At 57.3% G+C, this 22213-nt stretch overlaps 1 protein-coding gene across 2 annotated transcripts in view; it reads right to left on the reverse strand.

Moving 5' to 3' along the window:
* Positions 1–21753, reverse strand: part of SORCS2 (sortilin related VPS10 domain containing receptor 2) — a 512852-nt gene extending 491099 nt beyond the window's left edge. For both annotated transcript variants that reach the window (XM_087434882.1, XM_087434881.1), the window contains exon 1: positions 21289–21753. In XM_087434882.1, the coding sequence (XP_087291008.1) occupies positions 21289–21753 (465 nt within the window). The remainder of the gene's footprint in view (positions 1–21288) is intronic.
* Between the last annotated feature and the right edge of the window lie 460 nt (positions 21754–22213).

Raw genomic sequence — 22213 nt, forward strand, 5'->3', positions numbered from 1 at the left:
CATAACCAATGCCACACACCGGGAGAGTGTGGCCCGGTCACCTATCGTCCCCAAGCCTTGGTCTCTGCCTCAGGAGCCGGGAGAACCCCCAGCACGGAGCTGGCTCTCCTTCACTACAGGGCGGCCTCCCCACGTCGGCGCTGCAACCAAGTTGGGCGTGCAGAAGCCGGACCTCAGGACCCGCAGCCTCAGCCCACTTCCAGCAACACTCAGCCCGCTGCTCCAGGGGCCAGCGGCGGCTGGTGTTTTAAACTGTGACCACTTCTGACGGAGCTAGTACTGAAATCCATTCCACGAATCTCTGACTTCCCGAATCGACTGAGCCAAACACCCTTTATTTTCCCACAGACGGAGGCATCACTGCGAGCGCAGCGTGGTCGCACGTGAGGGCCCAGGCTGGGCCGCTGCTGGGGGCTGGGTTGCTCCCGCCTCCACATCCGTCCCTGCAGGGCCTCCCGCGTTCCCTCCCAATGCCCAGCCCATGACAGCGTTCTCCAACGTAGCTGCACACCGGAATCATCTGGGTGCCCAGGCCTCAGCCCAGACCAATTACATAGGCACCCTGGGGGGACGGGGGCCCAGGCAGCAGAGACTCTAAAGGCAAGGGAGAGAACCCAGGGTCTGTGGGACTTTAGCACTTGGCTGTCCCACGTGACACGTCAAACTCAACCTGGCCCCAAAGTCTGACACTGTCCCCGCCTTCAGGAAGCTACTATTTCTGATAGAGACAGAGAAACAGAAACACACACGCGCGCGTGCATGCACACACATAAACAGATAAACCAAAGTGCGTAATATAATTAAGGAAACAAGCAAGAGGCACAGGTGGAGAATAGGACAAGGACACATTTAAGGAGGATGACCAGGAAGGCTTTGCTGAGGACGTCCCCAAAGTGAGAAGGAGCCGGCCACGCATTCCAGGCAGAGGGAATCGCCTGGACTCCGGCTCCAAGGTAGGGAGGGCCTGGCATGTTCCAGAAGCTGAGAGAACATGGCGTCACAGAGAGCAGCGGGCGGGGAGACGGTGCCGGTGTGGTGCGCAAGGCGAGAGGAGGCCCAAGAGTCTAGGTTTTATCCCAGGTGCTCCGGGAAGCCCCAGGACGGTGTCTCACGGATATGAACGAGGGCGGATGGACCCATCTTAGAGACGAGCCGTGATATTCCTATCAGGATTAATATTCACACTACTAAAGCACTGCCTTCTTGACCTTTAGCATCAAATTCCCACCGGCTTCAGAGATTTGAAAACACACACAGAGTATGGAATCAACCTTTAGTTAAATAAGGAAAAGGTATCAAATCATTTTTAAATTCCCCAATCTCATATTTCCACCCCAAACACTGAGCAGAAATAGAGAAAAAGAACATGCATTATGTTTAACAAGGCACAGTGTTTTAAATGTCTTTAATCTCTTGGGAGAGGAATTATTTCAGTGGGCTGAAGCTGATATCTATAATTAATATCTACGAAAAGTTGAACCCAAGAAAAAAACTTTTTCAGCCTCAAAATCCTCATGTGGTTTCTAGGTAATTAACAGTTTGGTCTCCACCATGGTAAAAATAGGCTTCCACCTGCAACTAATTTCCTTTTTGGCTACCGAGGCCATTCTTTGAGTGATGGAGGAGAAGAAAGCTATTAGAATCCATTTAAGGAGCGCTAATAGGGGGTAACACCTGGCTGAATGGGAGGCGAGCCGGCCAAGTGCAATTACGAGCACAGAATCTCCTTATTCCGGGTTTCTTTAATTGTTTAATCTGACTCTCTACTTCAGCCAAGTCCAACGGCTCACGAACCTCCAAGATGAACTTCTGCTTCTGGAGGGCCTTCCTGACTCGCCGCCCGCCCAGCAGCTTGGCCCACCTGGTCATTCACTCACACGCACATGGGGAAGCCAGGCCACCGAGAGGGGCGATGGTCTGCCCAACGTCACTCAGCTAATCAGTGTGAGAGGCAGGCCGGGGACCCATCCACCATGACCCCAGCTCAGCCTGGCTGTCCCCTCTCCAGGGCCCTCAACCCTCGCCGCCCTAAAACAACAGGCATCATTCAAGACCCCGGCCCCCGTGAGCCCTGCCAATGTCCTCCCGGCCCCCACAGGCAGAAGCCACCCACCCAACGAACCTGCCTCATGGCTTCTTTCCTTGCTAGTTATTTAACCGTTGGGTACTTTTCCTTTTCATTCATTTATGCGTTGTCACACATACACACACACACACAACTCAATAATAAGTAACTTGAGAGCAGAAGCCACAGGCCCCAAGCATTTCTGCCAGACTCCACCCCAACCTGGGAAACCGCCTTCCGTTCCTAGATGCTCAACAAACATTGGCTGATTTGATATCGTTCCAAGTTGGCCATATTTGGCCTCCAAGTGGCTTAAAAACCTTCGTCTTAAGTAAAAGCATGCAGACTCAGAGCCTCATGACACGGGCTGTCTGTCCCATGGAGCCACCAAGCAGGTCTACAGACAGAAGAAGGGACCAAGAGGCCAAGCGTCAGGCAAACTAATTAAATGTGCTTGTCTCGGGAAGATGGGCGAGGCCAGGACACTATGGTCTCCAGTGTCAGAGGCTAGGGTGGGGGCGGAGCAGGGGAGGCCAGGCTGGAAGGTTCCAGGCCAAGCAGAGGGGGCCAGAGAGAGAAGGGGAGGGAGGGACCTGGGAACGGTTGCTCGGGGCTATAGCATGAAGGCCGGGGTGGGGGGGGGGGTGAGAGAAGAGGGCGGTGGCAGGCTGATAACAGCCCCCCAGAGGTGCCCACGTCCTAATACCCAGAAGCTGCACGTATGCTACCTTATAAGGGACTTTGCAGATGTGATAAAGCTAAGGGTCTTGAGATGGGGAGATGATCCTGGATCCTCCGGGTAGGCCTCATGTAATCACAGGGGCCCTCATAAGAGGGAGGCAAACGGAGATTTGACATAGGGGAAGGCCATGTGATGACAGAAGCAGAGTTGGGGTAATACAGCCACGAGCCAAAGAATGCCAGACGTGGTCAGAGAAGGAGACAGAGATGCGATGATAGAGCAGAGACTGGGGTGATACAGGAAGGGGCCAGGAGCCAAGGAATGCAGATGGCATCTAGAAGCTGAAAAAGACAAGGAAACAGATTCTCCCCCGGAGCTCTAGAAGGAACCAGCCCTGCCAACACCTTGACTTTAGCCCTGGACACTGCCTTTGGACTTTTGACCTCCAGAATGTAAGAGAACACATCTGTGTTGTTTTCAGCCACCAAGTTTGTGGTAGCTTGTTACAGCAGCCACAGGAGCTAATACAGGGAGACGTGGCCTTGAGTGAACGGCCCGCAGGTATAGACCCCAGCCCTCTGCGCACCATCACTGACCCCCAGGTGGACAGTCCTGGGCTGGGTGGGCTCCGCTGGGGCCAGGGCTCACCATTCACAAAGACAAAGCCAGCTGAACTCTCCCTCACCTCTGTTTTCTAGTCTTTGCCATCAAATGGGGGCCAAGCTGGGGCCACTCAGTGCACTTGGCACCACCGCCCGCCCCTGAAGTTCACAAGTAGAGCAGACTCCAGCCCAGGAACCCGACCAGCAAGGACAGTATCCTCCACGTCTGCCCGGATGACTCGCCCTGCTGGCAGCATCATCCCCTTACCACAACCTCAGCCCAGCGCTGACCTCAGCCACTCTCAGCAGAGACCAGACACCCTGGAATGTGCTGTCTCAGGAAGGGGGTGAGCCTCCTGTTCCTAGAGGGATCCCAGCTGGCACACGGTGACCTCCGAGCGCCCTGAAAATTTGGAGACTCTGTGAGTCTAACCCGGGTCTCCTCTTTGGGGACCATCCTGGACACAGTAGGTGCCCACGTGGTGTTTGCTGAAGGGATCCACCTGAGAGCCTTCCCACCCAGCAGCTGTCGTTTTGCAGAAGGAGCTGTGAGCAGGGTCTGGAACTTCCTCCTCGGAAGACGAGAGGAGACCCATCTGTGATTCACCCTCTCCTGCGAGCCCTGCCCGACACCCAGGGCGGAAGCCTGGAGGCAGAGGCACCAACACAGCGACTGGCAGCCGACTTCCTGCACGGGGAATCGGGGCGCGGCCCACGGCTCTCACTGCAGGAGCTTCGGGGCCGAGGGTTAGAGGCGTGAACAAAAGCCCCGGGAAGCCTGTCCTGCCACCCTCAGTCCTGGAGATCCTAGCCAGGGCTGGGTCCTCTCTGTCTGGAAAAGGCGCCAGCCTGGGAATGCTCTGCCGCTCAAAGCTTTGGACTCAGCTCAAACCATTTCCTCATCTGTGAAACGCGGCCGCCAGGATCTGACAGTCCTTGCGACACCCCCGTTCCCTGATTCAACTCAGAGGGTCCTGACCTTCGGGTTGAGATTTTGGCGGCACGCCCAAAGGCGCTGAAGGACTCAAATCCCAGCTAAATGAGCGGGGCCACGGAGCCCCGACTCCAGGCCCGGACAAGCGCTCAGTCACTGCCCCACCTCCCGGACCACTCGGTCCACATGCCCAGGCCGTCCTGTGGTTTGTGTCCAGGGCACAAGACCTCGGCGTCCCAGGAAACACTCACCCCTGCTGAGGCGGCGTCCACCTCCCCCCGCACCTCACCCCACGACCTGTCACCATCTGCCGGCCTCATCCCACTGAATCCATGGGGCATGCTGACCACAAGACAGCGCAGGCACCCCGAAGAGGAGTGCCACAGGTCACGGATACGAGGCGGCAGGGGCCACACGCCAGGGGCCTCTCTCACTCATGAGCTGTGTACACGTGGACTTGGCCCCACGCAGAGCCAAGTGGCCCAGCCAACCAAGTTTGGGGCTTCACCAGACCGCAGACCATAAAAAGTAGAAGTGAGGGGGACTGACTTGGCCTTGCCCACGAGAAGGGCGATGGCTCTGCCACCTTTTCCAGCAGAAATCACACAGCCCAGAACTGGCCCCTCTGGGAGCCCAGGCCGTTGGGGGAGTGGGGCCGGGCGGTCTCCCAAAGTGGAGGATGGCCCTCCACTGGCAACGCCAGGAGACACTCGAGGTTGCTGCTCGCCCTCTTCTGACTCTCCACGCTGCCCTCTGTAGGGTCCTGGCCAGAACCGGCTCCCTCTCAGCCTCCGTCTGCATGGGGAGGGCACAGAGGCCTGGCCTGGCAATCAGAGCATTCTGGCCCTCTGGCCAAGATGATGGGCTCTGGGTGGGCATGTGACCCTCGCAGGCTGGTGGGTCTCAGTTCTGGACTTCTGCTGGGAAGCACTGGCAGTAGCAGCCTTCTCTGGCCTCAGTTTCTCACAGAGCCATGACCCAGGAGGGCTCTAGGAAAAGGACACCGACTCACGGGGAAGCAGAGACCAGACAGAGACTGAGGGACTGAGCCTGGCACCAGCCACACCTGAAGTCAGCACCCTGGACTTTCTGGTTCTGTGAGCCTATGATTCCACTTTTTCACTTAAGCTAGTTGGAGTCAGATTCCTGTGACTTGTAACCAAGAGTCCTGTTGAACACACCCCCTCTGTGCACAGCATTACAGGAGCTTTGGGAAACGCAGGAAATGGGATCACGCACCCCACCCCCAAGTAACCTTAAAGGTAACCAGGAAGACCTGACCAATTGGCCAGAACACAGCCAGGTGGGACCACATGGGATGGCAATACTTCCCAGCAGGGGCTGGGAAGAGAGGAAGACACTGGAGGGCCACATGATAGCAGCCAGCATCCAGCAGGCAAAGACCCCAAGAGATATTTCCCCTGGAGCCCCCTGACTTGGCCCCGTCTTTTCTTTCTACAAGAATTCCTCTCCCCACTGAGGGGACGGGAACTCTGGGCAGGACGGCCACGGAAATTCAGGTCACCGAAGGGGATTTATCCACACAGGCAACCGGAATGTTCTTGATAGAATTAGGCAGAAACAGACACCAGATAACATTCACTAACTACTTGCACTACTACAAAAAAATTGCATTCCGTTTTCTTCCAGGTGGAGCGAGAATAAAAGGGATTAAGGATTAGCCGACAGTCTTAGCCCCCCGCTCACACCCCTGCCGCCTCATCACACCCGCTTCCCTCTTAGTGGTCTGTTGGGACAGGTACGTACTTGGTGGAGTTTCAGGTGGACGATACACGCCTTTGAAAAGGCCCCATAACAAACCTCAGGGAAGCGACCTTCCCTGCACCACCTCCTGGCTCTGCCCGTGGACCCGCCCTTCTAGGTTCTTCCTCCCATTCCCACACTCATGAGCTGACACAGGCCTGGTCTTTGCCCTGCTGTTCCGGCCACCTGGATGTCCTCCCTCCTCCTCTCCCTTTCCTGCCACCAACTCCGGGAAGCTTTCCCACATTTCTCCATGAGGGGAGACTCAGGGCACAGGTTTGCTCCCTGCAGGAGGAAGGGACACAAAGCCAGAATGTAGTGACTTAGGAAAAACGCAGACAGGTGAAACCTCTCACACAAGTCAGCGCGTGGTCTGACTCAGCACCGCTGTAGCCGTCCAGGTGTCCGAGGAGCAGGGGCACTCCTGGAAGAGCCCTGCGGGCACCGAGGTGCTGGTAGCTAGCTGACCACCACCCCTCTCCGCCTTCCCAAAGCCTCTCTCTGTAGGCTCAGGGACGATGGACTTGGGTGGGTGGGTGGGCAGGCGGTGGATCCCTGGGCCCCCTTCCTGTCATAAGAGGAGCTGACGCACACCGGGTGCCAGGCGCAGTGACCAGCACTTAACTGGAATCATATCACCTCACGGCCACGACGGCGCGCCGAGGTGGGCACCGTGTACCCCCATTTTACAGGGAGGACTTGACTGGGAGGGGACAGGCAGCTGTGAGCAGCAGAGCCACCATCACAGGCCCTCCTAGGCCCAGAGCCGGACGTGGGTCCCCGGCCGACAGAGGAAGTTAGGGGACAAGCACCGAAAACAACGGCAAGCCTGGGTACTTGCCCTGAGCGCTGCCCTGCGACAGCCTACACAGCACCGCCTGAGGTCACCCTCCAGACGGCACGGGAAATGCCACCCCTCTCCAGAGACCCTCCCTGCCCACTGGGCCACACGGGCCCTCGCTTCCCCACCCCAGTTAGAGACCCCAGCACCTGTGCATTCCTCACAGCATCCCTCCCGCCTACTCGTGCCCCCATATTCCCAGGTCACTGTCTGTCCCCCTCACCGGGCAGGGACCATGGTCAGTCTGGGCCACGCCACCCCCTCCACCTGGCAGAGGGTCCAGCCAGAGCAGGTTCTCAATAACTCGTCATTGAACAAACAAATCAACTGCTCAACATGCCTCTACGAAACACCCTCTGGGGCAAATGCAAACTCAAGCCAAGGCCCCATGGGCGTCAACAAAACTCCTGGCTCCTTGATGAGAGGGTCATCCTGGCGTCCGCCCTGTGGTGAGCGGAGGAGGACGGTACGTGCCGGCCTGAGACTGACCCAGGCTCCAGGGTCAGCCTGCACGTCAGCAGGGGGGCCTGGCCGCCAGTCAGGGAGCCCTGCCTCCACTTCTCCAAACACGCAACCACCCGCAGGAGCGGCGTGTTTCAGCACACGCGCTGGCCCCACAGCCAGCCCCACTCTGACGTTCCAGCAGGTCCCTTCCCGCAGACGAGGCCCAGGGGCTTCCTACAGAGAGGGGGGCATCTGGCCCAATGCTCCGCACAGGCTCCCCAGTCCTCCCACCCAGAGACCACCCCAGGACGGGCCAGCCAAGCCCAGAAGGGAAGGAGTAGAGGTCAGGGAGGCCCAGGGCGAGGAAACGTGCCCCTGAAGGACGGGGCAGTGTGGCGGGGTGGGGAGGGGTCCCCTGAGCAGCAGCTGGCCGCCAGCACCAAGCCAAGCCCCTTACATGCACAAGGCCTTCGGTCAACAAGGCCGCAGCTGGTCTTGTTACCCCCTTAAGGAGGAGAAAGACGAAATTCTGCAAGGTTAGCGGCTGGCCGGGGCTACACGTAACCAGGAGGCAGCAGAGCAGACGCCCCAGTGGAGGGCCTCAGGCATGAGTGTGGCCATGAGGCAGGCAGGGGCCCGTGGGGTAGGCAGGGGCCGGGCTGTCTGTGTTGGGGGAAGGATAGGGAGACAGATAGGGCCACCCTCCACACTCTGCCCTTTCCAAGCCAGAGCAGGCGAGCCGGGAGGGCTCCCACACCCAGCCAGCCTCTCGGAGCCCCTCTCAGCGCTCACAAGACCCTAGACCAGCGCACGGCTGCAGGCTCATCTATGGGATGAGAGAGCGGGCGCCAATGAGCTGGAAGACGAGGAGATTCATCCCCACAAAGAACCCCGGGGACCCTGAGGGAGACACAGCACGAGATCAGGCCCAGCCTAGGGCCCTGCTGGGACCTAGACCAGGGCAGAGAGAGGACAGAGCCACAGCCTCTCATCCCTAAACCGGCCACAGTAAGCCCTGCTCGTGGGCTGCGGGGGGCTCACGGGGAATAATGTCCTTACAGGCTCTGCATGACACAAGCACACAACAGGCAGCGCTCTGGCCCCAGCCAGGTGACAGGTGCCTAGCTCATGGCACGGGCAGCGTGCTGGGACTTCCTGGAGAAGGAGTCTGAACCTGGAGGACAGTGGTCAGTCCCTGATGGCTGGGCTGAAGTGGGGTGGCCATCCAGAGAAGCGGACTCTGGGGTGAAGTGAGCAGGGTGACTGGGCTCATGCTAGAAGATGGAGGGCCTTATCCCCAGATGAACATTCCTGAAGGCGAATGCCCCCATTCCCAGAGCCCCTGTGCTGCCCTCCCCGGCTGGGCCCACCACACTCCCATCGCTGGTGTTCCTGCCCATCTCCCCGTTAGGCTGACAGTGCTGCGCCGGCCGGGAGGGTCTTTCGCTTCTCTGTGCCCGGCGTGCCTAGAACAAAGCCTGGCACACAGGGAGGGGGCCCAGGAGATGTGTCTGCAGAGAAGGGAAGAGGGGCAGAAGGCAGAAGACCAGACCCCCTCCAGTCCCTCTGCCAAGGCCCTGCCCTGACAATAGTCCCTGAAATATTCAGGGGACAGTGTCCACTGCGAGGCCACTTGGAAATGCTCTAGAAAGCAGGAATCGCAGGAGAACTGAGGGCAATTTGCTTTCTTCCCCAACAGGCCACGTGGACCGCCCCAGCCCCCTCCCTTCTCCCAGCTCAGCGGCCAAGATGGCCAGCACGAAACTCATCTTCCCTCCTCCACATCCCAGAGGGGTGAGGCCACCAGGCAGCGAGGGGCAAGGCCGCCTCGGTGTCCAAGGCTCGTCCTCCTCGCTTTGCCCGTGTCTGGGAGGCACTGGTGACTGTCCAGAGCCGTCCTCCCCTCCCCAGGGAAGCTATAGGAGGTGGGATCTTGGGGAAGAGAGCCCCAAAGCCCCCTTCCCTCTAGAATACACCCGAAAGGCCACAGGTTTCAGATTTCCTTGTGACTGCCCGGGACTCTGCTCTGCCCGGATGAGATGGAAAGAAAGTCTGACTCGATCTTAAGAGGTGAGCATTCCAGGCAATTATTCATATCAGGAAACTTGTGAAAAACCAGATGTCAACGAGAAATACTTTCTTTAGAAGTAGACTTGTGGAGCCGAATGTTTCATAAAATACTGCCGGGCTTTGCTTTACTTTAGCAAACTATTCAGGAAATGAGAAGACAATGTAACCACATAAAACTCCCTTACAGAAAAGAAGACAAACTCTGGTACCAATTGTCATCTTCCCTGGGACGGCAGAAGCTGCCGCTACGGCCTCTGAGGCTATGGTGACTGAGGCCTGGGCGTGCGTCCTGGGTTGCAGGAGCTTCCCGCACCTTCGCTGTGATGATGGGGGGTAGGTCCTGTCAGCCCCTCTGGGGATGAGGACACAGGCCCAGCAGGACCGGGGCGCGTGCCCCAGATCAGAGCTCCATGTGCGGCCCAGACCCTCTGGCGGCACACCATCGGGGCCCTGGCAGGCGCTGGGGGAGCCCCGAGAGCCAGCTCCCCCCCGGGCCCAGCGCTGTGGGCAGGAGTGAGGTGCCCGCGTAAGGAGGCCGCAAGCACCCCAGCCACAGCCTCCAAAAACGGCAACTTTTCAACCTTTTTAAAGGCAACAGGCTGTGTGACCGTGAAGAAAAGACACTTGGGGACACAGAACGAAGGTGACAAGGACAAAGGCAGTTTGGGGGGGCTCCCTCCCCAGGGCGACGTCAGAACCTGGCTATTCCTCTGTGAGGCGCCCGGAGGACACGCTCACGGCAGGTTTGCCGATGGATGAACAAGCTGGTGAACGATGATATAAAGACACTTTCTCCAGACGCCGGACTTCCCATTTCTCCCCAGCTGCTCTCACCGGGAAGGCTCCCCCTGTCTAAACCCGCCCAAAGTCATTTGTCTTTGTGGAAAAGCTGAGCAAAATCGTCTCCTGCCTGTTTTGCTTTTTGTAAGTGAGATGCGGCTGGGGCCAGGGATGCTATTTAAAAGCCCCAACTTAATTTCAGAACCGGTGTTTTCTCACCGCTCGCGCCCTGGCTCCCGCCTGACCCGCTGGGGCCAAAGGGCAGAGGCCCGGCCGGCAGGATGCGTGGGGCGCCCTGGCTGCACAGCCCCCGCCGTGAGTCAGAAGCCTCTGGCCTGCTCTCCCTCTGCCTCCTCTCGGGCAGGAAGCAGATCTCGCCATCTCTCCGGCAGCTCTCCTCTCTGCAGAGAAGGCATCGTGATCCTCTCTGCACAGGGGCAGGACTAATTAGTGTTTCAAAGGGCGGGCAGCTGGACAGGGAGCCCCCGCTCTGTCACTCACTGGACGGGGCACCCTGCTCTGGTTTTTCTCAGATTCCTCAGCAGAGAGGGAAGTGGGCTGGGTCTCTGAGCTCTGACCACCCTTCAACCAATGGTCACCTCTCGTCCTACTCATTCGAGAAGTTGCCAGATGTTTACTGAGCATCTAGTAAGCACCAGGCACTGGGGACAGCAGAGGACAGACAAACACCCCTGCCCCCCGGAATCCACACCCTTAGGGGCTTGTGGGGACCAAGGAGGGGCACGCATCTGGGGGAGACAATGCTGGGAGCAGGGGCTGAGGGGGCAGGGGGGCAGGGAAGAGAATCGTTCCCACGGAGTCCATCCGTCCCCTCTCTTTCCCACGAGCCACATGCTACCTCGAATTATCATCATTTCCACACGCCTGCGATCCCCTCTGCTGGCTCTTCTGGGTTCACAGACTCCAGGGGCCCAAGAACCTGGATGGGAAAACAGTGACTTCTTTCTTTTCACCAGCCCCATCTGAAACTGGGCCTTTCCTTCCATCTAGCAGTAGAGGACAAGTCACAATGGTGTCACCAGTGCCTGGGACTTTGTTAGAACAGGAATCACAGCTATTTGCAGGGCACGTCACAGTTGTTGCCGATCTCAAAATGCCGTTTATGCTGGTCACAAATTCAAATCATCACAACTTCAAAACCGTGACAGTTACCACGCCTGCTGCTACCTTTTGTTGATTAGTTTAGTATTTTGATAACGTGATTGCCATAGAATTGGTTCCCCTTTAATCCTATATATTTTATTTTATGCACATTATAAAAACTACATTCTGAGAAAGTTCCATGGGCTTCTCCCGACTTGGGGTGGGAGGGGAGTCTACGGCACAGAGAGAGCCAAGAACCCCTGTGTCAGGTTGGGGGTCCTCGGAGCCAGGAAGCCCCTCGGTGTGCGTCCCGGCAGCCCACGGTGCCTGACCCCAAGCAAGGGGCAGCCGCCACAAATCATGGACGAAGGGCCGCTGCAGGAATCGGAACAAACACACTGAAGCGCCACTCAACGGTCAAATGATGTATCAGAGAATAAACTCAGATGGGTTAAATGGTACTGATGGGAATAAACTGAGACACACACAGGATTTTTTATTGAGCGCTTTATTTTTATGGAGTGAAAACTGAATTGCTTTCTGTGAGGTGGTCAGTGGGGAAAAGAGCCTCAGAGCAGGGAGGAAGCGAAAGGCACTGGAGCTTGAAATGCAAACCGCTAACCTCAGGAAAGGGGGCTGCTCCAAGACGTACGTGCCTGGATGAGTCCTCTCCCTCCCCTGGCCGGGCATCGGACCAGCAGCCTGCTTCCGACTTTCCAACCTTGACGGGTCCAGATTTCCTGGGCTCTGAGCACAGCCCCTCCCTTGGGTCACACGTGGCAGAATCCCGGGGTTATCAGAAGAAAACAAACAAAAGAGACTCCGGTCGCACAGTCTCACCGCTGTGTCCTTTCCACCTATGGGATCGCCTCTAACGCCCTGAGTATTTCTCCTCCGAAAACACAGCGTGGAGGATTTCTTTGTGGATTGCAACCACGCAACTAATTGGCAAGCAGGCAAAACTCAAGGCAGACACGAGAGCGATTTCTGCGGTGGTTAAAACCTCAGGCTCAGTCAGAAAATTCACATAGATTCACCACGGGACCCAGCAATCCCGCTTCTGGGTATGCACCCAAAGAACTGAGAGCAGGGACTCGAACAGAGATCTGTACACACTGTACATGTTCACAGCAGCGTGAGTCACAACAGCCGAGAGGCGGGAGCAGCCCAAGTGTCCATCATCAGATGGATGGATAAACAAAATGTGGTGTGTCCACACGATGGAATATTACTCAGCCTTAAAAAAGAAGGACATTCTGACACATGAAACAACGTGGATGAACCCTGAGGACATTATGCTCAGTGAAATAAGCCAGTCACAAGAGGACAGGCACTGTGATTCCACCTATATGAGGTCCCTAGAGTAGTCACATTCTCAGGACAGACAGTAGAATGGTGGGTGCCAGGGGCTGGGGGAGGGGCAGTGGAGTTGGTGTTTAATGGGCACAGAGCGTCTGTTTTGCAAGATGAAAAAATTCTGGAGATGGATGGTGGTGACGGCTGCACAACAATATGAATGTAATTAATAGCACTGAACTAGACACTTAAAAATGGTTAAAATGGTAAATTTTATGTTATTTGTAGTTTACCACAATTAAAAAATAGTGATAAAGAAAAAAGAATAAAAATATTTCTTGCACTCAAAAAAAAACACGTGGTTGGGCTCCAGAGTGAAGGAAGTGGAATCCCGTCTCTTGCTAGCTGTGTGACTTCAGGCAAGTCCCCTCGACGCTGTGCACCAGACTTATCTGTAACGTGAACACAACAATCGTACCACCTTTCGAGCTGTGTCCAGGACTAAATGAGGTAACGCACGTGATATGCTCGGCGAGCGCTGGGCACGTCAGCGGGGACTGTGATTTTGAACGTTATTGTCACTAACCAGGAGCACTATACAAAGAAGGAGAACTTGTTATTATAAGATAAAACGACCTCAGCAGCAGCAGCAGCGAGGTGACCCTAAGTGACGAAGGCAGTCTCCGCAGCTGAGGCCTGGGATATGGTCTCTCTACCTCTGACGCTTCGGAAACGCGCACAGCGCAGACGCCTCATAAAGCAGCCTTTCTGAATTAAAACCGATCTGAACAGAAGCAGCCACACTCGGCCCGGCTCTTTTCTTACTTTAATTTGAACTTAATTTATCTCTGAGCATCAGGAAATGGCGCCTGGCAACCAACGTGCCCTGCTGGAGTCGGGCAAGCTCAACGTTGCAGGAAATTATCTGCTTTTGCAGGAAAATTACTAAGGAAGGAGAGTGCTGTTATTTTAAGATCAAGCCGGTGTGAGAAGAAACTAATTAAATGATTGTAATTTTCTGTGCAAATACAGTAACTGCTGCAGAGATGCAAAAGAGGAAGGAACTTCTCCACCTCAAAAGCACATCAGAGTTTTAATTTTTTTTCAGTTCTCTGGTGAGAGCTCGCATTCAAGTGTCCCTATTAAATGTTTAAAATGACACGAGAGCTTAATCGTCATAAAGATGATGAGCACACTGTGTGCTCCATGAAGTGTCCCCGAATCGTGGGGCTTAAGCAGAAAAGATCTTGTTGCTGTCCTCAGCGGGCTGTAGATCGGTCGCCAGCTCATGGCGAGTCTAACAGTTGCCTGAGTCTACGGTTTATGACCCAGCTGAGCAGGCCAGGGCTGCACCTGTGGGAACCTGCTGGGGCGGGCGGGCAGGGCAGGGCATCGCAACCCCCACCGTCCGCGGGGCAGAACCGGAGGGGCCGGGGTCCAGGAAAGTCTCAGCGTGCAAGCCAGCAGTCTCATCCTTAGGCGACGCCTACCCCGTGCATGTTCCGTGTGTACACGGCATTTCTTTTACACTCGTATCCAAGCTCACACCCAGGACGAGGCTTTCAAAGGATCCTCACAGCAAAAGCAGGCTGTGAACAGCCCCACACACAGGCCTTCACCTTCCGTGATGGAAGCCTGGCCGCCCTGACGATGAGAGCTGGGGTCCCCCGCTCCCTGACCTTCCAAACCCGGAGGGAAGAGGGCCAGGAAGAGAACACAGCCGGGCTTCTCGGGCATCAGCCTCCCTCCCTACTCCATAAAGCACCCGCGCAAACTCGGGAATTAGGAGGCTAAGGGCGAAACGGGCCATTTGTAAGAATCTATAAATAACTCACTCTTCGGAGGCTGAAAAAGAAAAACGAGGAAGCGCCCAAATGGAAGGCAATTTACCAGCTCCCCTCCGTGTCTTCCTAAACCCAGAAAGGCACAGGGACCCTCAGCATGAGCCCAGCCTCTTTTCTAATCGCTCCACCCTGTACTCCCGGCGGCATCTCCAGAGCCTCAGCCAGCCTCTCCCAGATAATAATAAAATCGGAATTAAAATCATGGCAACTCTTTAGAAGGCCTATACAAGCACTGGGCTGAATTCTAATCTGAAGGGGCGTGCAGAAGAGTGAAGTTAATTTATGACGTCTTTAAAATACTCACAGGAACCCTCATGCAACTACGAATTAAATAGCCACTTTATTAAAGTAAAAGTAGACTTGTGCAATGTGCTCAGGAACTGTATTAACGGGGCTGTTTCTATGCCTCGGCCAGGCTTCCTGACTGAGGATGTGTCCTTTCTGTGCCCACAGGGCTCCAGGCTTTTCAGGACCCGTGCCTCTCCCTGGGCGTTAACACTCTCCCCACCCCAACCTCCTCCTCAGCCCAGGTGACGCTGACTCTAGTCATCCTTCAGAGCTGCTCGATCATCACCTCCTCCAGGAAGTCCTCCCTGCCCTCCCCAGGGCAGATTCACACAGCACCGGGACACTCTGTGATGAATTCTGGTCCAGAGCAAATATTTCACTAGGAGAGGAGCCGTGACTGATTCTGCTCATCACTGTATCCCCAGCACCTAACAGACCTTCTATAAAGCAGATGATTTCAGGGCTAATGCGAGGCTTCTTCTTGTCTGGGGCTCTCAAACTTCGTGTGGTCTCTCCTGGCAGGGAGAGAATGCAGAAGACCCTGGGTCCTCCTCAGCACAGGGCAGGCATCCCTCTAAGTATGGGACTGCCGGCTTGCACACCAGGACCTTCCCTGACTCTGCCTGCCCAGCGCACGTCTCCACTTACTGTCAACTGTCCCACAACGCAGGCTTCCCTCGCTCTCTCTTCATTCTCGGTCCAGCTGCCAGGCCCAGGGTCCCCAACAGGCTTGCACAGCCAGCAACCTGACAACAAACGTGACAGGTACTCAGCACAGGTACCGCATCCCTTGCCCTCTGTCTGCCTCTGTCTCCCTCTAGGTCGCCACGGGTCGCCCTTGGTGAAAGCTGCCACGAAGAGAAGTAGTTCATCTGGGCAGATGCCCCCCATCTCCGTACTGACCGGCCACAGCTCAGCCATCTGTGAACCAGACTTCTCTCTGCAATCCAGTCCCCACCCCAACATGCCTGGGGGCCCACAGGGTGGTGGCCTGGAATTCCAAAATATCACACGGAGAGATAGCAGACTTAAACATAAGCCCCTGCGCCCCGGAGCCATCAAGCTCGCCTCCAAGAGTGGAATGGAGCTGTCATCACAAAACCACAGCCATCAGATGCAAGGCTACAAATCAGCTTTGTCGCCGGATTTGGACCCATTCACTCAAGAACCTAAAGTGCTTTATAAGAAGGCCTTTACGGTCTCTGTGCGCGGGAGGCTGGCCGGGAGCCATGAGGCTGCGCCGCTCCAGGTAAGAGAGGCCTGCAGAGCAGGGGGCAGCCACGGCCTGCCCATCCTCACCTGGAAACCTCTCTCAGACCCATTCTCTCTCCCTACACCCCCACCAGGGCCTGGGCCAGGCCTCGCCATCGTAGCAGCCTCCTCACCGAGCCTCCATCCAGAGGTCTCAACTCCACAGCCCCTCACCAACCCCACCCTGCACACTGCCTCCGGGGCGCTCGCTGAAACTCAGCCCCGACCCTGATGTCGTTTACGCAGCTCTTGCTGAGGGCCAGGCTCTTGTCTAAGCACTCTGCATGGATTATCTTACTCAACCGGCACCACGAATCTCTGAGCCTTCACTCCCCCAGTTCCAAGACACTGAGGCCCAGAGAGTTGAGCCAATTTGCCCAAGATCTCAGAGCCAGAAAGGAGCAGGGGTGGGACAGGAACCCAGGTAAGCGGGCTCTGAAGCTTAAGCCACAATAAGCACCACCCCTACGGCCACGTTGGGCTCTCCAGCCTCAGGGTTGGGATCCATGAGGAGCTGACTTCAACCAATTTTTTCCAAACTTCTTTGCTCTGATTTCTCTCTACACACAACGCAGTCACTGTCTCCTTATATGACACATATGCACCTTCAGATTCCCACCTCCCAGACTTTGCTCAAGCTGTTCCTCCCCCCTGGAATGTTCTTCTCCATGTCCCATATGCTCCCCTTACTCATTCTATAGGCCCACCCTGATACCCCCTCTCCCATGCAGTCTTCCTGCTTTCCCCACTGGGGAAGATGGCGCTCACCCTCGTATCCTTGCCATTCACGTCCATCCTTCTCCCCCCACAAGACTACTCTGAGCTCCACTGCATTAAGCTCGGGGGATGCAAAAGTAACTGAGACCCCATCCCGCTATTACAGGCTGAATTGTGCCCTCCCCCCCAAAATCATATGTTTAAGTCCTAACCCCCAGTGCCTCAGAATGTGGCTGAATGTGGAGATAGGGTTTTTAAAGAGGGGGCTGGGCCGGCCCCGTGGCGTAGCAGTTAAGTGCGAGCACTCCGCTGCTGGCGCACCAATGCACCACTTGTCAGGCCATGCTGTGGTGGTGTCACACACAAAGTGGAGGAGGATCGGCATGGACGTTAGCTCAGGGCTGATCTTCCTCACAAAAAATAAAAAAGAAATAAAGAAGGGGTTAAGGTAAAATGAGGTCAGTGAGGTGGGCCCTGATTCAATATGACTGGTGTCCTTACAAGAAGAGGTTAGGACATAGACACAGAGAGAAGAAGGCCATGTGAGGACACAGGGAGACGACGGCCATCTGTAAGCCAAGAAGAGAGGCCTCAGGAGGAACCAACCCCGCTGACACCTTGATCTTCGACCTCCAGCCTCCAGGACTGTGAGGAAACACATTTCTGTTGTTTACGCCGCCCAGTCTACAGCACTGTGTTATGGCGGCCGCCCAGTCTACAGCACTGTGTTATGGCGGCCCTAGGAGGCTAATGCGCCTGCCCTCCAGCAACCTGACATCCGACAGCGTCAGGACTCAGTTCCCACCTTCAGAAGCTCCATACTTCTGACTTGGAGCCCTGGCTCTCTGGGTATAAGATATGCACAAATACCAGGTTCCTCAAGACCCCGGAGCGGAGAAGGTAGATAATCAGCTCAGAATTATCCCTGCATACAACTCCCCTCGACCTCCCCAACCCTGCAGACACAGCACGGAGCAGATGTGGAGAGTGAGGGGTGGGGGTGGAAGGGGAGGGGAGAGAGGGGTGATCTGCTGATGAACGTGACAAGGCTGAACAAACCAGGCCTGGTGGCAGAAAGCTCGAATTCAAGTCAGCTGATGCATCAAGCCTGAAGTTCAAGTGCCACAAGGGAAGGAGCACAGGAGAGCTGTGCTCAAAATAAGCATAATAAACACGCAATTTCCCACAAACAGTAAAATTGGGACAGTGTGCACCACAGTCCCATTGGGGTAACCTGAAGCCGCAACCCCGGAGGCAGAGACCAGCGCTCTGTAATATTTATCCACCTTCAGATCACGCCTCTGCCTCGGAGGGCGGCTCAGGAGACACAGAACCCGCAGCCTCTGTGCGCAACCCGTTCCGGATCCATCAAAGCTGACGCCGGTTGGTTTCAATGAAACATTAATTTCACACATAACACTTTGTTTCTACAGCTAAACGTCAGCTGGAAAGGCAGTGTTTGAACTTCCAAGCAAGCCCCCTTCCACATCTCCACGGGAGCGGGAAGAAATCAAGCCTTTGGAAGGAAAACGCACATACTCTCCCAGGGCTGCAGCCTCAGGGGCTTGTCTCAGAACCAGCTTGAATCCTGGGATTCCTTTTTGTGGACACATAAAATACCATTTTAAAAAATCTATCCCTGTAAGTCTTTTAATTGTGAAAACACCTGACAGGGTAAAGCAAACGCCTTCTCTGCTCATGTCGACCACATCTGCAGAGCTAAGTTTCTGGGGTCTCACTACCTGGGCAAATGAGATGAAATAAAAATTTTAAAAGACTCTGCTCAGCAAATTGGCCTCAAGTTAGTTTCTGGTTGTAGCTTTCAAAGATGGTGCTTTCAAGTGGAGGTGAAACCAAATGCAGAATCCTGGCTAAAATCTGGCCCTGTGGCTGCCCCCTGAGAATGGAGAGGGCAAAGCGCATTTCTAAGACACTTTGAGTGCCGAGGAAACAGTGCTACCCATGCATCGAGCGCTGAGAAAAAACATTTAGAAGAATGGTTTTACTGAGCGCTTGGTAACCGCTTTTACTCTCCCTGAGTTTCCCCAGGCAAGTGAAACTCCTAAACCACCACCGGCACCCCCAGCCAAAGGATGCTCTGCTTCTCCAGAGAAAACTCCAGCCTCCCTCGACTTCCCATTCCAGAAAACAGGTGGGTGGGGGGAGAGAAGCAGGAGTGGCACGGTGTTTAAGCCAAGTGCCTGGGTCAGCATCCCGATGCCCTCTGCCTTCTCTTCACTCCACAACACTGACCCTCGCTAACAGTAATGAGGTCCCTCTGGCTCCGCCTCCTGAGTGTCTGCTAAGTGCCAGGCGATGCCCTGCTTTCCACACGCCATCACTGCCCTCCCATTCCCCATGGCCAGAGGGGAGACGCATTTCCCAAAGCTCCTCTATGGTTCTGGACTTCCTACCCACCCCCAAAGAGAAGCCAGCACCCCCTCCCATCCCCCACTCCCATGGCCCCCTCTCCCGACATTCACCTGCCAGCAGCCAGGATACAAGCCCACCCAGTCACTGAACCCAGCCACTGTCCCCAAGGAGCAAAGCCAGAGGCTCCCGCCCTGCTGGCCCACACACCCCCCTCACTCTCTCCAATGATGCTGCGCTCAGAATGAGGGGAGTGGGCTGGGCGTTAGTGAGTCCTGAAGGCGCCAGTCCCACCCCAAGGCTGGTCTCCACCCTCGGTGTCTCTCTCTCCCTTTCTTCACCCCCACCTCCCCCCATGAGGCTAAAATGACAAAGAGACTGGAGTAAGCTGCTGGATCAACACCCTCAGCGGGTGGGGGTGGGGTGAGGGCTTGGTTTGGATACTCTAGCTCTACAGGGCTGACTTTTAATGTTTGTTCCTTGAGTTATCGGTTTCTGGGTTTCAGTCCCTAAGTTATAGCTATAGTTATAAGTTATGGGACACAGTTTGTTCACAAGTATTGGGGAGGAATGAAGGGCTGGGCCCAGCCGCACTCTGGAGTCTGACCCCTCTCTCAAGATGCAGATGGGGATGGCCCCCCCGGGGTCTTCTAGGGAGGGAGCCCTTACCTACCTGCTACCTTCTGTAAAGCACCACCCTCAGTGCCCCGACTGCTCCCTGCTGGCCCCAGGTGCCCAGGGAGTCGGCTCCAACCCCGCCCCCAACCCCCAAGGTTCTTGTCTGACTGGAGAAGGCAGAAACACAAAGACCAGAGACTTGGCATCTGCGCCCCAGCAGCCCCCAGCTGGTTGGGGAGGGGAGCCGGCAGGGCACGGGGCTCTGGACCAATCAGGCCCATCCAGTGCTGCCCCTGCCCCGACATCTTCATCCCCCCATCCTATCCCTTCTCCAGAAGAATCTCCCCACCTCGGAGGACCCTAGCAGGGCTAGACAGAGGAGGTGGATACAAGTGCCGCCCAGCCCTGGGTACACCACTTTCCTGGCTAGGGAAGCACCTGGATGCCCACCCCTCTACTCCCAGTGGATGCAGGGGCCTGGCCCTATGCTGCTGCCTCAGAACTTTGGGGAACAGTGGTCAAGGAGAAGAGTTGGGGGTCAGCCACTGGACAGTGAGTGGACACTGATGGGAGAGTGAGGGGAGATTGCCATCTCTTTTCCCCAGACAACCAGTCCCCACACACACAGCTGCCACCTCCCTGCACCACTCCCTCCCCCAAAACTACAGATGCTCCCCTGGGGCTGCCTGGAGGTGACCCCATTCTGACCATCGGTCATCTGATGGGGTGCGGGGGCGGGCAGGGAGGGAAGCGAGGCTGAGGCACCCCCAGGGGAAGATTATGAGGGTATCCCCAGGCCCCCTGGGATGCACCACCAAAAAGGATGGGGCCGGATCTCGGAGGCGTAGGAACAACAGCGCTGGTGGAAGGAGGCGCCAGAGGACCCTAACAGAAGCGGCCTTTCGGGGCAGGGGATGTCGGTGTCCAAATCCCAGCTGGAGCGAGGCCAAAGCGGCAGCGGGGAAGGAGGCGGGAGGGCAGGGAGTCTATGGCCCGCGGGTCCGGAGCGCGGCGTGGCGCCCAAGTGGGCGGGTACGCAGATCCCGGCGCATCCAGGTACGTCCGGCGGCGGGACCTCAAGACAGCCGCGGGTCACACTCGGGGAATCCGGGGAGAAGGGTTGCCCCAGAATCGAGGGTCCCAGAATCGGACGCCGACCTCACACGAGCGGGGTCCCGGGTAGACCAGGGTGGAGGGGGTCCTAGAGTCAAAAATCTCAAACTGAGCGAACCGGGTGGAGTCTGAAGGCGATCAGGGCGCAACACCGAGTTGGGGGTGATCATACAGGGCCTGGAGAGGCCCCAAGGTTGCCAGAGTCCCAAAGCCCCTGGAGAGCCCCCCACCCATAACCTGGGATCTGGAGGCCAGTGGGGGCGCGCCCAAGGTGACTCAGGGTCCCAGAAATCTGAGGAAATGTCCCCTGATGTGAGGCAGGGTGCTCACATACCCGGGACCTCTCCCTAAGTACCGGTGGCCAGAGGCCAGTAGGGGCGCCGCCGAGGTGACTCGCGTCCCCAAGTCGCCGAGAACGCTCGGGGTGACCTCGGGGCGGTCCAGAAGTGGGGGGCCCCGAAGGGTCCGGGGCAGAGGCCGCGAGGGGCGCGCGGAGGTCACTTACGCTGCTGTTCTCGCCCGTCCAGTGCACCATCGCCTGGTTGTGCGTCGCGTCTCCCTTGAGCACGAACGACGTGCTGATGAGCGAGACCTGCGCCCGCGAAGCCGCTCCGGCCACCGGCGCCGCCCGCGCCCAGCGCCCCTGGCCCGCGGCGGGGCCGCCGTTCTCGCCGGGACCCGGAGCGGGACCGGGACCCGGGGCGCCGGGCTCCGCGCCGCGCGCCTGTCCGTCTTCGCCAACGCCGGGCAGCGCGCGCTCCGCGGGCGGCCTCGGCATCGCCCGGGGCAGCCGGACGCGGGGGCCCAGGCGCCCGGGCGCGGGGGAGCGCCCCGCCGCCCCGCAGGCGGCCAGCAGCAGCAGCAGCAGCAGGAGCGGCCGCGAGAGCGGCGGCGGCGGCGCCCCGGGGCTCGGGGCTCGGGCGGCGGGGCCGGGGCCCTTCGGGGCGCGCGGGGGCCCCCGGTGCGCCATGGTCGCCGAGGGGCGGCGGCGGGGAGGCGCGGGCGAGGGAGACCGCGGCCGGGAGAGCGGGAGGGCGCTGGGGAGCGCGAGCGAGAGCGCAGAGAAAGGAGCCGGCGAGGGGAGGGAGCCGGCGGGAGGAGGGGACTCGCCGCTCCGCCACTGCCACCGCGCGTCTGAGGACGCACCGCCACCTGCCGGCCGGCCCCGCGCGCGTCAGAGTGAGCGCCAAACGCTCAGGGCCCAGGGCCGAGGTCTTGGGGCACGGCCCCCACCCTCCATGGCCACAAAGCCCTTTCCTCCCTTCCTGTTCCTCCCCTCTGCCTTCCCTCCTCTCCCGCCCTCTTTCCTTCCTCTCTTCCTTTCTTCCCGTATTGACTGAGCACCTACTCTGAGCCAGCCACAGTTCCAGGCACAGGGGGTACAGGGGTGAACAACAGCCAGGTGCCAGGCCCTGGAGCTGACAGTCTGA

Source organism: Ceratotherium simum, chromosome 8 (assembly GCF_057802395.1).
Source record: "Ceratotherium simum simum isolate JZ-2026a chromosome 8, ASM5780239v1, whole genome shotgun sequence".
NCBI classification, from domain to species: Eukaryota; Metazoa; Chordata; class Mammalia; order Perissodactyla; family Rhinocerotidae; genus Ceratotherium; species Ceratotherium simum.